General features: G+C 38.2%; 1 protein-coding gene across 1 annotated transcript in view; it reads right to left on the reverse strand.

Annotated features, from left to right (window-relative positions):
• Positions 1–14,307, reverse strand: part of NID1 (nidogen 1) — a 48,124-nt gene that overhangs the window by 17,027 nt on the left and 16,790 nt on the right. Inside the window, exons 9-12 of the mRNA XM_074162130.1 lie at positions 13,753–13,896; positions 12,551–12,679; positions 9,247–9,390; positions 8,390–8,512 (exon numbers count right to left, since the gene is read on the reverse strand). Of these exons, the coding sequence (XP_074018231.1) occupies positions 8,390–8,512; positions 9,247–9,390; positions 12,551–12,679; positions 13,753–13,896 (540 nt within the window). The remainder of the gene's footprint in view (positions 1–8,389; positions 8,513–9,246; positions 9,391–12,550; positions 12,680–13,752; positions 13,897–14,307) is intronic.

Below are 14,307 nucleotides of genomic sequence, written 5' to 3' on the forward strand. Positions count from 1 at the left end.
CTATTTCATTATTTTCTTCTTTATTTTTATTTTAATATTAATTTTTCATTAAAGTAGTTTAGTTCATTCTAAACTTCTGAATCTCCTTATCTCTTTCTCCTCCTCTCTCCTCTTTTAGGGGGGGGAAGGGGGGGGGAAGGGCCATCTGCCGGTCCGGTTTTGGTAAATTCAGCCAAAACCACGACAGTTTTCTATAGAACCTAGGAAATGAAACAACTAATTGCTTTGATGTATATTAGGTTTTCAGAGCTCAGTTATCTAGTTTGAGCACTCATTTGATACTTTCAGACCTAAGAAAGGAATTGCAGGGATGGATTGTCCAGTCCCTGGTAAAGCGCATAAGTAAGGCTAAACAGAAAACAGGAATGTGCAGAGAAACACATAATGTACAATGGCTACACCACATACATGTGTATTACTGTAGGGATTACAGAGGAAAGACTAACTTTCCAGATTATCAAGAGATTCAGGGACTTGGTTCTTTCGGTTTCCATTTTACAAAATAGTCTGGACTAAAATAAACATCTTCTTACGGTATTATCTGTCATGCAACAGGGAATGCCATCTGGATCAATATATCCTTCTAGATGCCAAAAAACATAATGAAATTAAAAGAATGCAACAAAAATAATCTTTTTTCTTCTCTAGACAAAGAAATCTGGCTTAGTTTTACCTTACACTTGAGGTTCCTGAAGAATTCAGTGCATTGGGAGAGAAAGAGCTCTAATTATGGGGGAGTATCTTTTTCCTGTCAATGATTTCTACAGACAGTTAGAAATATTATCACAAAATGCCTGCTAAAGAGGCTTTAACATTACACTGCCTTTTATTTCTTTCTTGTTTTTGCATTGCCTGGTGGACAGCATTAGCTTTGTGTGGCTCAGAGTAGACTCAGCCCAGCTGAGCAAAAAGCTAATCCCAAGCGCCCACAGACTACTGTGGTGTAAATCACACAAATACAAAAAAGAAGGGTAGTTTTTTATTATTACTTAAACTAGTTATGCAAGAAAAAGCTCTGGACAAGTTTCATGCACCTGGACACAATTAGAGAAATATAAATGTCTGGAGAACAGCTCGCTCTAAACAACTGAAATATTTGGCATTAGCTTTACTGTGGGTGGTGGAGAGCCTTGAATCAACCTACAAAACCAGACCCTGAAGCAAAACCTCCATTATCTATCTCAAATTTTGTTTGCATGTATTCAATGCAGTATGCAGGTAAAAGAAATGTTGATTCCAGTAACCGTATAGTTTTGCCACACTTTATTTTATTTTAAGCTGTAATTATATACACTGCTCACGAAAGAAAGCAGGGGGAATACAGAGTACTGATAAACTGACCCACCCTGCTTTTGTTCATTGCAGAACAAAATCTTCATTGCATTCATGTCAGCTTTGAGACACTATTAGCTCCTTCTCAGTGGGATATAAAAACAAATGTATACAATATTTTAAAATCAACAGACTAGATCAACTTTATGAAAATGAGTTAGCAAATATGAATTATACAAAGGAGTGTGTATACACTCCCAGATAGGACCCAGCTGTTATACATAAAATATATTAGTATTATCGGTAACTTGAAATACTAGTTTCTAGTCCTAATTCCCAAACAATGTTCACATTTATAGCTGCATATTTTATACAGGAGTACTGATGGAATTTTTGAAGAGTACTTATATTGCGATGATCAAGACCAATATCACAAATGGCCTGCTTATGCAATTAGCCCCCCTAAAGTCAAGAGAAAAATTAATTTTCAAAATTAGTACTCAGTTTCTAGAAGGCAGATAATATGATTTGTTCTTTCTAAAAAATCCTATCAACACTGATTTTTCAGTTGTATAAAAAGATGTCAAATACCCTATTGCCACTCACTTTTGGGAATAACTATGTATTTCACTACTCCTGAAAGCCTCTTATATTTGTGATAAAATTTTTTACCAGTCTGAAGCGTGATAAGTAATCTATGTTAAAGAAACATTCTGAAAAGAAATAAAACCAGTGCTACCGTGTTCATCTGTGCTGACTCAACCATTTTAACCTGTCTTTCAATGGTAAACTCATTTAAACTCAGTAACATGAATTTAGCCTATATTAAAATTTATAAACCAAAACAAGCCCATAAAGTAGCTATGAGAGTCCAAACCAGGCACTTTGAATCCATACTGTATTTTTTCTCTCCTTATCTCTGAATCATGAGCAGGATTACTATGCTTACACTTTAGAGACACCTAAAGAAAAGTGAGATGAATCCCAGTCCAGTGCTGTAGCCTATGCAGCAATGAAAGCACAATAATCTTAGATAGAGATGACATCTAGTCAGGATAAACAATCTGCTTATACAGTCATGCATTTTACTCAGTGTGCTTAAGAGAAGATACCCTGATTTTGCAAGTTTTAAATCGCATTAATTAATTGTCTGAAATGAAAGTAGGTATGACAGAGTGTGAAAGATGAGACTTGACACAGTAAATAAAGCACATTCCCTGCCTTGATGAGCTAACAGCACTAAACTATACAAAACATATAACAAAATTAGCACAGTTAGTTACTACAGGGGCTACTTTGTAAGCCAGCTTCCAAGACACAAACTTCATGGCTTGTAACTTTCCTTTCCTCCAGTACAGCAGCCTAAATGAGGTTTCTTAGTGCTCTTCATTTAATATATATACAGGAATATTTCATTCAGTCAAGACTCTTCAAAGATACAGAACAATTAACATTAGAAGAGTTCTCTGATCTCTTGATTTCCATTAACTACAACAGGTGGAGCTAAGAGCAAATAATGCTTACCTGGTGTAACGGTGCTGTTACAACTACTACTATATTTGATCTTAGCAAACAGAAAATAACTCTTGCCTATTTCAAGGCTCCATATCCAGGGGTTACCAGCCCCGATTTTCAGAGGTTCTTATCATTTTTGAAACTCACATTTGAAATTCAAGCCAAATGATCATGTCAATGATGAGAAAAATGGCATGCACTAGGGTTAGTGCATACTGTCAGAGATGAACTGAACAGCGAGAACAAGACCTGGGTAATCTTCAGTGGTGCAGGAAAGTGGGGGTGGCAACAGCCTTTTATTAACAGCAGGATCAAGTTTCAGTGTTTCTCAGTATCTATGTTAAACATTACTGATTAGCATTTATTATGAAACTGAGTAAAAATCCATTTTCTGTGTGTTTTGATGCAGCTGGCATTTGGCTGATGAAGGTAAAACATTGACCTAGTCACTTTGTGTTTCCCTATGACACTCCACTTCTGCCCATAAGACAGTATTATTTTCAAACAAAGCACCATACTGTAGGCTACCTTAATTAGATAAATGATTAAAACCTGAAAAATTACACAAGTCAGTGAGCAAGGATCATGAAGTAGTAGTATTTCTATTAAGTTCCCATATTATTTTATTTTAAATTTCCTTATTAAGAAATTTAATTCCTTCATTAGGATTCCAGAGAAAAACATACAACCGTAGGTTGCACCATTTGTGGAAGAGAAACAGGCTACAAAACATGAGAAAGACAAGACCTCATCACTAGGTAAACTGAACTCATTAAAGTCAACAAGTAGATTCACACAGTCAAATGGAAAGTTACACTTCTTGGAATACACTGTGTAGACCAGCCTCTAAAGACAGACCACAGCTATCAGCAGATAACTGCAAGCAGATAAGCAGCCAGCACCCAGCCCAGTGCTGCAGGGATTGTGAGGGGGTATAAATAAGAGTTCAGCATATACACAAGGAACACTGCACAGGTATAGAGAAGCAACATGGGATTGGGGAGATTATTCAAGGAATACTGGGTCCAGCTCTGGTAACCACAGTTTAAAAGGATAGTGAAAAATTGAACCAGTGTACAGAAAAGACCTCCTAAGAGAGAAGGTGTAGTTCAGAGCAGAGATCGAAGGCCTGATGAAGAAGTTATGTTCCATGGACCACAGTACACACAAGTCAGACTATATACATAGAATGGTGCATCCTGAACTCAAGCTAAATGTATAATCTTTCTCAGGAAAATAAATTTGTATTTAAATGTTTTAAATATCTTTTTTTTCAGTTGTTTCATAAACTATCTGGAATTTAAAAGTCACTGAAATATATCGTGGAACTTAAAAAAATGAAATGGAAATAGGATGGATACGGAAAGTGATGAAAAACATACACATACACATTTCCCACATAAGCAACGAAACAAACAGAATGGGGGGAAAAAACCAACCTAAAGCCATATACAAACATTCAAAGTCTTTTTCGTCATAAAGGAAACAACAGCACTGCAGAAAATAATTCATGGACTTTAAAAAAAAAAGATGGAGGCTGAGAAAACAGGATGAGAAACATGGACTTCTTCCCTCCCGTTTTGCAGGGGGGATTACAGTCTGATACACTAAACCAAATTCAATTAGTTCTGCGACAGCATTCACAAATATTTAAAGATCTACTCAAACATGTTTTCATTCACAGGCTAAAGTCAGAAGTGATTTAAAACTGTGTCCAGAATCAGTATGTAATCACAGAGTACTTTTTAATTCCCTGTGAGGATCACTTTATTCGCCATGTATCACAAGGGGTTATACTGACATTTTTAATTGCTGTTCTCAGACTTTGCCAAAAAAGAAGAGGAAAAAACCCGAAACAAAATAACACTTCACTTTGTCCACTCATTTTCCTTTGTAATCCCTCACTTACAGTGTTGCCCTGTTAAGTGCATTTCTCATGTGAAACAGATTGTATACAGAGGACCAGAGAAGGGTTCTTAACAGTCAGACCCCTAGTTCCAAGAATCTAGATTTGTTTCTGTTTAGTAAACAGTGTCTGGGGTCTGCAGGGGTAGAAATACTCAGACATCTGGTTTTTTGAAATGGAAAAATGAAGCGTGAGGAAATAATGAAGTACAGACTTTCTTAATAGCTGTGAGCAGTAGGACATTCCAGCATCATTAACTCTTTCATTAGCCTGCTGGTTCACTCCTACAGACGTTCTCTTGTGAGTGACTCAAATCTATCGTACTTGTTAGTCTACTTGTTTCAAGAGTTGCCGTTCAGCGGTGGTAAGATTCAACAGTAGGTTTCGTATAATAATAGAGACACGAAAGAAGCAAGCAATTGTATACATGGATCGGAAAAGGGTACAGCAGAAGGAATGGAGTATTTGGATGAATGAAACTTTCCATGCTATTAACAACCAGGAAAGACTTCAGTTACATGACTGAGGCTAATTAGATCAAAACCTTAGCGGATAAAAAGGGGAAGAAAGGTTCTCTAATTACAGCTGAATACAATACAGCCTCATCTGGAATCTCAATTCTGAAGCAACTTACTTCACAAATTGGGTGCTAAAGTAAACTAAGCTGCTTTTTGCTAGGCTTCAGAAAGTGCATTTTGATTCCATCTCCTGGCAATGATTAACTGTTGGATATATCCGTTTTAAAAGCACTAAAGCTTTAGCCACAGATGACAACCCAAGGGCAGCTATTGTTCTATTAACACTCTAAGAAGGGAGGAGTAGCTAAGTTTATTGTAAACGCTGCCATTGCTGCAGCCAAGCAGAGCATTACAGATACTCTGTATGTCAGTCAGGATTCAGGAAAAATGAGATCTATCTACACAGATTTTTTTCTGCTCAGAGCACTTTGTGAGCACAGCCAATTGATACAAGTGTTTCTAAAGCATGTCCTTCTACTGGTAGTACAAAACAGCATTAAAAAAAATAAAAATCAGAGAGGCATATAGGAAGACTAACAAAACCTGGCAGATCCCCAGCCACTAAAACAGCAGATACAACAAAACTCTCTAAAATATTTTGTTACTACCATTAAAGCTATGACATGAAAAAATCCCCATTCAAGATACAACTGTGTTGAGTATGGAAAGTCAAGAAGTGTATAGGATAAGCAGCAAAAAATAACATAAAGCAACAACAACACAGTACACTGTGCTTAGCAATTTAGTAGACACACTAACCACTGCATGTGTGTACTGGTTGTGGCTAGGATAGAGTTAATTTTTTCATAGTAGCTTGTATGAGGCTACGTTTTGGATTTGTGCTGAAAACAGTGTTGATAACGCAGGGGTGTTCTCATTATTGCTGAGCAGTGCTTATACAGAGTCAAGGCCTTTTCTGCTTCTCACCCCACTGGGGGTGCAGTAGGCTGGGGGTGCACAAGAAGCTGGGAGGGGACACAGCTGGGACAGCTGACCCCAACTGACTGAAAAGATATTACATACCAGATGGTGTCATGCTCAGGGAAGAAGGAAAATGGGAGGGGACGTTCAGAGTTATGGCATTTGTCTTCCCAAGTAACCATTCCCAAGTGGCCAAGCTATGATGGAACCCTGCTTTCCTGGAGATGACTGAACACCTGCCTGCCCATGGCAAGTGATGAACAAATTCCTTGTTTTGCTTTGCTTGTGTGCACAGCTTTTGCTTTACCCAGTAAATGGTCTTTATCTCAATATATGAGTTTTCTCACTTTTACACTTCTGATCCTCTCCCCTATCCCACCTAGGGGGCAGTGAGTGAGCAGCTGTGTGTACTTAATTGCCAGACAGGGTTAAACCATGACAATGTGAAAAGGTTTTGTTCTCAACAAAAAAACCTGAATTAAATATACTATCGCATTATATTAAAAAATTAATTGTGTCCTGGTAATAAAGTTAATTGGTTGAATTCAAGTATCGGTCTACCAAACCACCTGTTTCAGCTACAAAGGGAATGTGCCAGACATGAAAGCAATATTTCTGCCTCTACATTTAATCCTAAAGAACTGGAAGGTTTAAGGATCGATTTTACTTCACTTCATTCACATCAAGTTTCTCCTCTTGGAGGAATAATCCTAGTTTTATCAGCTGGTTCGTTAGCTAACTATTTTGACACAGGTCAGAAACATGGGTAATTCTTCATCCACCTGGCATTGAAATGAAAATATACATGGGCATTCATGCATGGAAAATCAGTTAAAATAGTATTGAAAGACTGACGAAGTGGCAAAAGCTAGAGCTTCAGAATTAAGCACTGCAAAACCTCCTACAATTTATCTATGATAGAAAAGTCTACAAGCACTGGGTGATCTGACGTAACACATGTTGTTGAGCACATGACAAAGAGTCATGTAAATATAATCTAAAACCAGAAACAATCTTGCAATTTCTTTATGCTTTTCCTATAAAAGATCCTTTGCCTTTTTGTTTTAAGACATGAGTGTCCAATTGTGCAAAAAAAAGTCAGAACTTCAGAATTAGGGAATATAATGGCAAAAGAAAAATATTAAGTTTCAGCAACACATCAAGTAGTAATAGTTTGTCATGCAGACTAGCACTTTTAAACCAGTGCATTCGTTATTAAAACTCCCCAAACACCTCAATTTTGAATCATCAAATACTTTGGACATCATTAACACCACAGTGAAGAAGCTGAATTATAAAGACAGCCTCCCTCCTCAGTCATATTACTTCCTGCTTTCTTTTCCTTTGGCCCTATACCTTTCTTACTCTTGGCTACACAGTTTGAGTTCCAGTCTGTTGAAAGGCACAGGGTCTTTTTCCCAGCAGCAAGAATCTTAGAAGCAGGAGAACTGGGTTTGAATACACCCAGAAGCTAGGGTTTATTTCCTGGATGAAAGCATTCACCATTCTGCAAAACCTGAGGGCTGTCCCATAGGTTTGCCACGCTTTTGAATTAGAGTAACTATAACAGTGCTACTTTGTCCTTCAGCGTTCCTTACTTTCTTTTTTTTAAGCATACCTTCATACCTTTGAGATCAGGAGTTGTATACTTCAAGGACCAAACTACAATGAAAGAACAGAAGTGTGGGAGGGAAAAGAACTTTCTGCTAAACAGAGAACAAGATGGGTAAATACAGAAATAACTAAGTGCTAGTTAGAAACCGGAATTAGTCTTTCTGGACTCTTGCTGCCTATATGTGGCACAGAGGCATCTAGATCCCACTGAAGACAACAGTGCAGGTACTTTGGTCTCATCCTTCGCTTTTCTCCTATAATTGTTGCATTCCATTTACATTGCCAACAGTTCCAAATGTTTTATGATAAGTGCCTACTGTTTATGCAAACCAAATCAATCTGTAGTGAAACTGTTATGAAAAGCAACTTCAAAAGATAGTATCAATTTGAGGCTAAGAACTGCTGAGGACAGAACAAACGAAACATAAAACAGGACATTGAAGAGGATATCATGGAGAAGCGATGTCAAGATACAGATTTTGATACAAGCTTGGTGAGGTTCAAAACTTGAAAGACTTGAGAAAGAATAAAGACCCCAATAAGACAATACACAGTCTGTTACAAAGAGGAACCAAATTAACATATATTCTCCGATTCCCAAATTATGTTTCTGGTCCGACTTTCAAGAACTATAAAATTTTACCTCCTAACACACACCGGAAACCATCCCCACGATAACCTGCCTTACACTGGCAGCTGAAGGACCCAGGAGTGTTGTAGCAGAAAGCATCTGGATGACAGTGGCCCTGTTGACATTCATCTACATCTGTAAAAGAAAAGATCAATCTCAGATAATTGTTCCACCTAATAGACAAATGACAGTGACAAAGTGCGAACCTGCCGTATTACTTTCAGGTGCTTATGTTAGGATATCCGATTAGAATTACAGACTTCTGGAAGAACATCTATACAGAAGTACAAAGGAGAAAAAAACCCCATGTGTGTATTTTAGGTTCTGGCTCTCAGCAAATCCCTGCACTCTGCTATTCCAATGGGTTACTAACATTATTAACTTGCACAATATTTTAGAAATATATGCCTATATTTCTCAAGCAAAAGACTTAACACAGCAAGAGAAGTAGGATTTGGCCAGCAAGGTTTCCAACATGTAGTTAGGTAAAGCTGCTCCCCCACTGCACTCCAATTAACATGAAACAGAATAAAACTTTTTTGTGTAGTCTGAGCATTATGTGTCACCACCTTAGTAATATAAACCAATCCAGTGCAAACAGTCCCAGCAGATGAAGATCTGGTCTGCTAACTTCAATTACTGCAATTTTTGCATTTAGCTCATCTTAGACTTTCTGTAGTGAAAGTGATAGTGAAGAGTGAACTCAAAAGTGAGGGGAGGAATGGAAAACAGCATAATGTAATGCCTGCCTGAGGGACTTAAACTATGACATTTCCTACTTTAAATCACAAGTAACTATAGGACATGGCAACGACCAGCCAAGTTGTACAATAGAGTATAAAAAACCCAAAACAAGTGGTGTTACCCACCCTCACAGGCACGCCCATCTCCGGAGAAGCCAGGGAGGCATGTGCAGATGTAGGCAGACCCTCCAGTGTACACACACTGAGCGCGCTGAGGAATGTCACAGTTGTGTGTGCCTGTCTGGCAATGGTTTATGATGTATTCAACCGCTGCAGGTTAGAAGTACAGGAGAGGTGATGAAAATTTGAATTTTCCTTCACAAAGTCTGAAGCTCATAATAAGTTTACAGGAAGAGAAGGACAGCCGTGGAAGCATACAGAAGAGAAAGGAAACAAGGAAACTGATTTTTTTGTTTTGGGGGCTGGGGTTTTGTTTGCCAAGATCTCCCCTTTCACTGGTGTTATATCTTCTTATTGATGTTTTACGCTCTCCTCAGCACCTCATAAATGTTTGTTAATACAGAACAGGGCAGAAAGGCTACTACTGTGACAGATCTGAATAGCCACGACAGTTTTATTTATAAAAAGGAGTCCTGGATGAGGAAATGTAAGGCATCTCAGAGATGTCTCACATGTTAGCTAAGTGGCCAGTTCACTGCACTGGGAATTACTAGATATCCCACTACACTAACCTAGCACTGACCCAGGGCTGTCATCACTTGGCAATAGAGAGAAGCTGTGACTCAATCAGTAGAAGATAAACACATTTGTCAACTATTGGAGAGATTTTTGACCAACTGTGGAAGCTGGGACCATTCCTGCACCTTTTCATAACTTTCTCATTGTTGACAGCAGTGACTCTGAAGGCATTGCACTGCTTTACACACAAATTATTTCAGGCAGTCACTGGATCCCTGCCTATGCTTACCTGTTATGTCAGAGAAGAATTTAAAATAGGAAGAGGCAAAATACTACAAAAATTTGGGGCCTGGAAATAGATAAATTTGTAGTATGTATAACTAGGAACAGCTGCTGTAACAGAGAGTCCACTGAGGCTTTCTTTATGCAGTTCTTACGAGGAGTTGACAGGGGACCAAGACAAGACTCTACAATGCTCCTTTCATCACAGTACACAGATGGAAACTACCACAGTATCAGCAGAGAAATAATAAAAATCTGCCAGAGCCAGATCTGAAAACAGCCATTTATTTTTTTTTTTATTTCTCTGGAGGAGATGACATCATTGTTAAAATAATTTATATCTGTTCTGTTTGATGAAGTAAGTTTTAGATTACAAAAGTACCTATTGAGAACTGCTTTATAAATGCATAAGATTTGTAGTTGGAGCTCGAAGGGAGTCCCCACGTCCTCCTATTCCTCAGCCTACAACTAGGAGAACAGGATTTATTTACTACTCTCTTCTAAAGCTATCCAGTGAGTCACCGAGCTGGTATGAAAAAGCTGCAGTTCCAGAAAAGCCGAGTCAGAGTTGGTATCCCAGGGCAAGCTGTAAAAGCACAAAAAGGGTAGCTGTTGCCCTTTCTGGGGTCCAAGTTGTCTGTAGGTAATAAAACCCTCCCCTGTGGAAAGGGGAACAAGATTAGCATGACATTTATTTTCAATCTGTTGGGAAACTTGAGTTCATCTTCCCTCTCTTTGGTCTTACAGATGCAAAGTTTGGTTTTGATTGAAGAAAGGGATCAAACTGAAGTCCTTCAAGCTGGGCAAGTAATTAATTAGCACTTGTTAGAAGTGTGACACATCAGCTTCATGGGAAAGCAGTCAAGTGAAGCCAGCGAGGTCATGGCTGCAGGGAAGAACATTCCCTTTCAGATCTAAGTGACATAAGGGCAGTGGTGGACATAATGGGAAGAACATAAGCTGCTCTTCTACATCTCACACAATTCCTTCCGGTGTCCTGGTAGGAGAAGTTGCTTTTTCCAACTGTTCTGCAACAAAGGGGAGACTTAGGGTGCACTGTAAGCAGACATGAATGGTAATTCTTACTAGAGCAGAGAAACTGGGCTCATGATGGAATGTAATACACAGCATGGAAAGTCACACGCTTAAGGGAAGTAACACAACTTTCTGCTGTAAGATGAAGGCTCCTCAGTCTTAGATGAAGAACAGTCTTGGCTATAACAAGGAAAAACCTGAATGCATTAGCTGATCAAAGGGTAACTAAACTTCCACCACGAAGCAGCCACAGCAGAAGAAAACATAATCCTCAGTTGTTATCAGTTATTTTCAAAAGAAACAGTAACTGGTCCAACCATACTGGAAGAGTGTGTAGAGGTTTTGTCGGTATGCAGAATTACTGTCAGGTTGCAAATGAAGAAAAAAATTCTAACTAAAAATAAATAATTTAATCTATAGCCTGTCCTGCAGTTGCAGCTATAGCAGTAGAGTCATTACCCCTTGTTTATCTGCCATTTGTAATTTTTTTATTTAGCTTTTGATATTTGCAATATAATTGACACCCAATAGAATCAGCTTAATGTTGTCGAGGTTAAAGCTTATGGTTTTTCTTTCTATATGGAAAATTCACTTTTAATACCCTTCCCACACAATCAGTTCTGCCAGCTACCAAGTAGAATTTCTACAACTTTAGTGCAAAACAGAATAAGCAGGAAAAAATAACGCTCAGCAGGGCAACATTAGTACAAGTAGAGATTAAAGCAGGCTTCCTCCAGAAAAAAGTTTTTAAATTAAATAAAAATAACTAATTCAGTGACAACTACCGAATTTGAAGTTTTCGTGGTCCATTAACAAACCAGCTAGATCTCCTTCAAATGTCAAAGATTTCGAAAGTGAGATGATTTGTATTTATAACTCTTTCAGCATGATTAACTATTACTTAAGGATAAGCCTGCAATAGTTAAGACACACTGTTTTAGACCTGTGCACTGCATCATCCAAGTGATGAATCTGTAACTAAAATATAATCTGTTATATCTAATTCTGGATGGATATAATAAAGAAACAAAACCCAAGACCCCAAAAAGCCAAATTGCAAGACTACAGAAAATGCAGAAAAAGTCCTGCCTCATCTTGAAAGTGAGATGCTCTGAAATAACAACAAATGAATAACTGCTCGCTTTAATTTTTCTTCTTTTACAAATTTGAATTTTACTTCCATGTGAAATCTACAGCTAAATAATGGTACAGAAAGGACAGAAGCATTCAATAATCATTTCCACTTTCTATTTGGAAACATTCTGAATGGGGAGTTTTAATGAGATGAAAAGAAAGTACTTCAGGCACCTTCTTCAGTTACATAGTGGATTATAATCAATAACTGCAGCATAAACTCCTAAATTCAACTCACATTAGAAGTCAGTGCAGATCCTAGAAGCTCCGTTTTCTGTCTCTGAAATGAGTCACAGCCTGAAAGCTGGTGGGCAGTGTTTTAAAGAAATGTGAAACTCACCAACACAAGTCCGCCCATCTGCTGCAAACTGGTATCCTTCAACACACTCACAGCGGTAGGTGCCCGGCTGGTTATTGCAGACTGCATTGCTGCCACATAGAGCTGGCTGCTCTGAACATTCATCAATGTCTAGAGTATTATAAGGATTTCAGTTATTAGAAAGATGCATTTAATACTGATGTCAGAAAAACCAGAAACTGTGCAGCTGTTGAATAATAGCAGGCATGAATATTAAAACCGTATCTTTGATAGACCATATCTCTGAAGAGACTACAGTACCCTGAAAATAAGTTTTCAGGTAACTGTGTCCTTGACTGATCTACACCGAAAAAAAACCTATAAGTGTTTCTATAATGGAGTAATAAGGCGAAGGGACGGGCAATCAGAAAGGAAGGAGGAACCACTGAGAAAAAGAAAATGCAACCTACAAGGCGATGAGAAGCAGTGATGACTACTGGAGGAGCATGAACTTCAGGAAAGACTTCCCCTTTCATTATCCATATATATCTCTAATCCACTGTTGCTCAACTCACAGCACCAGAGGAGTGAGAGGGATATTGTGATGCTGTTTTCATTTGCAAGTTGATTTAAGGGTTGGAGTGGGGGGGAGGGTTGTGTTTTGGTTTTTTTTATTAAAAAACAACTCAACTAATAGGAATGATGCATATTTCATTAATACACATCTTCACCTCTTGAAAACAAATATTTGTGCCCAAATACATTAAGAATACAGAGCTAGGAAATAAAAGTTTCCTTGAACAGAAGGGATCTTCAAAGCAGATCTTGAAAAAATTGATGACTGCAATGGATTCCACATATCTGTGCTCTGTACGCATGTGCTTATGCCATTCCTTATCTCCCTAAAGAATTTTTAACCTAGTTGACTCATGTTAACCAGAACTTGCATTACAGTAAATTTCAGCTAAGTTCCCATAGGTTTCATGAAAAGACAAACTAGGTAGGAAAGATGCTTTGTAAGCTAGCAAAGCATATCCAAGTTTGACCCTTCAAGACAGTCAAACTTGCTTACTTTGATTATTGAGATATGTCAGGTACCCCAGCATCCCTCTAACCTATCTTTCCCAAAACCAGCCCCTCCGGACAGTTCATTTTGCTGGAATGGCTATTCCTGAGGGTCAATACATTCCAAGCAAAACAAATTCTACATTAGCTGTCATTTTGTAATGAAAGTTTTCTGATACCATAACAAACATTTCCATCTCCACGGAATCCAATCGAACATTCACACAAGAAGCGGTTTCCGGTTCCTGGACGACATATCGCATTGGTGTCACAGTTATGGGTACCAGTGTAGCAAGGATTCCGGTTAATATCAGCAGAACCATCTGACAAGAGAGACCATATTTAGCCATGATGACTCTATCCAAGTAATAGCACTCAGATAAGGCCCAGAAGGAGATTGCTTGTAGTGTACATGAAACAAAGGAAGAGAATACTTTTTGCACCAGGAAGAAAGGGACTTGCAGACGACACACAAGACATGAATCTCAGACATGGCAATAGCACCTGTATTCCTTGTCACTTGTGCAAAGGACTGCTGAGTTAAAAAACAGAGAAGCCACAAAAAACTCTCTAAAGAGCAGGACTGACAAAGATAATGAAACTTCCAGCCACTGACACTAGACTTAAAATGCGATTCTTAACAGCTTGGTTTGTTAATTTTATTTAGTAGAACTTTATCTCTGTAAGAAACAAAAGTGACCATGGTCTTTTCTTGTACTCATCTGGTGTGCATT

The sequence above is a fragment of the Numenius arquata genome, chromosome 2 (assembly GCF_964106895.1).
Source record: "Numenius arquata chromosome 2, bNumArq3.hap1.1, whole genome shotgun sequence".
Classification (NCBI taxonomy): domain Eukaryota; kingdom Metazoa; phylum Chordata; class Aves; order Charadriiformes; family Scolopacidae; genus Numenius; species Numenius arquata.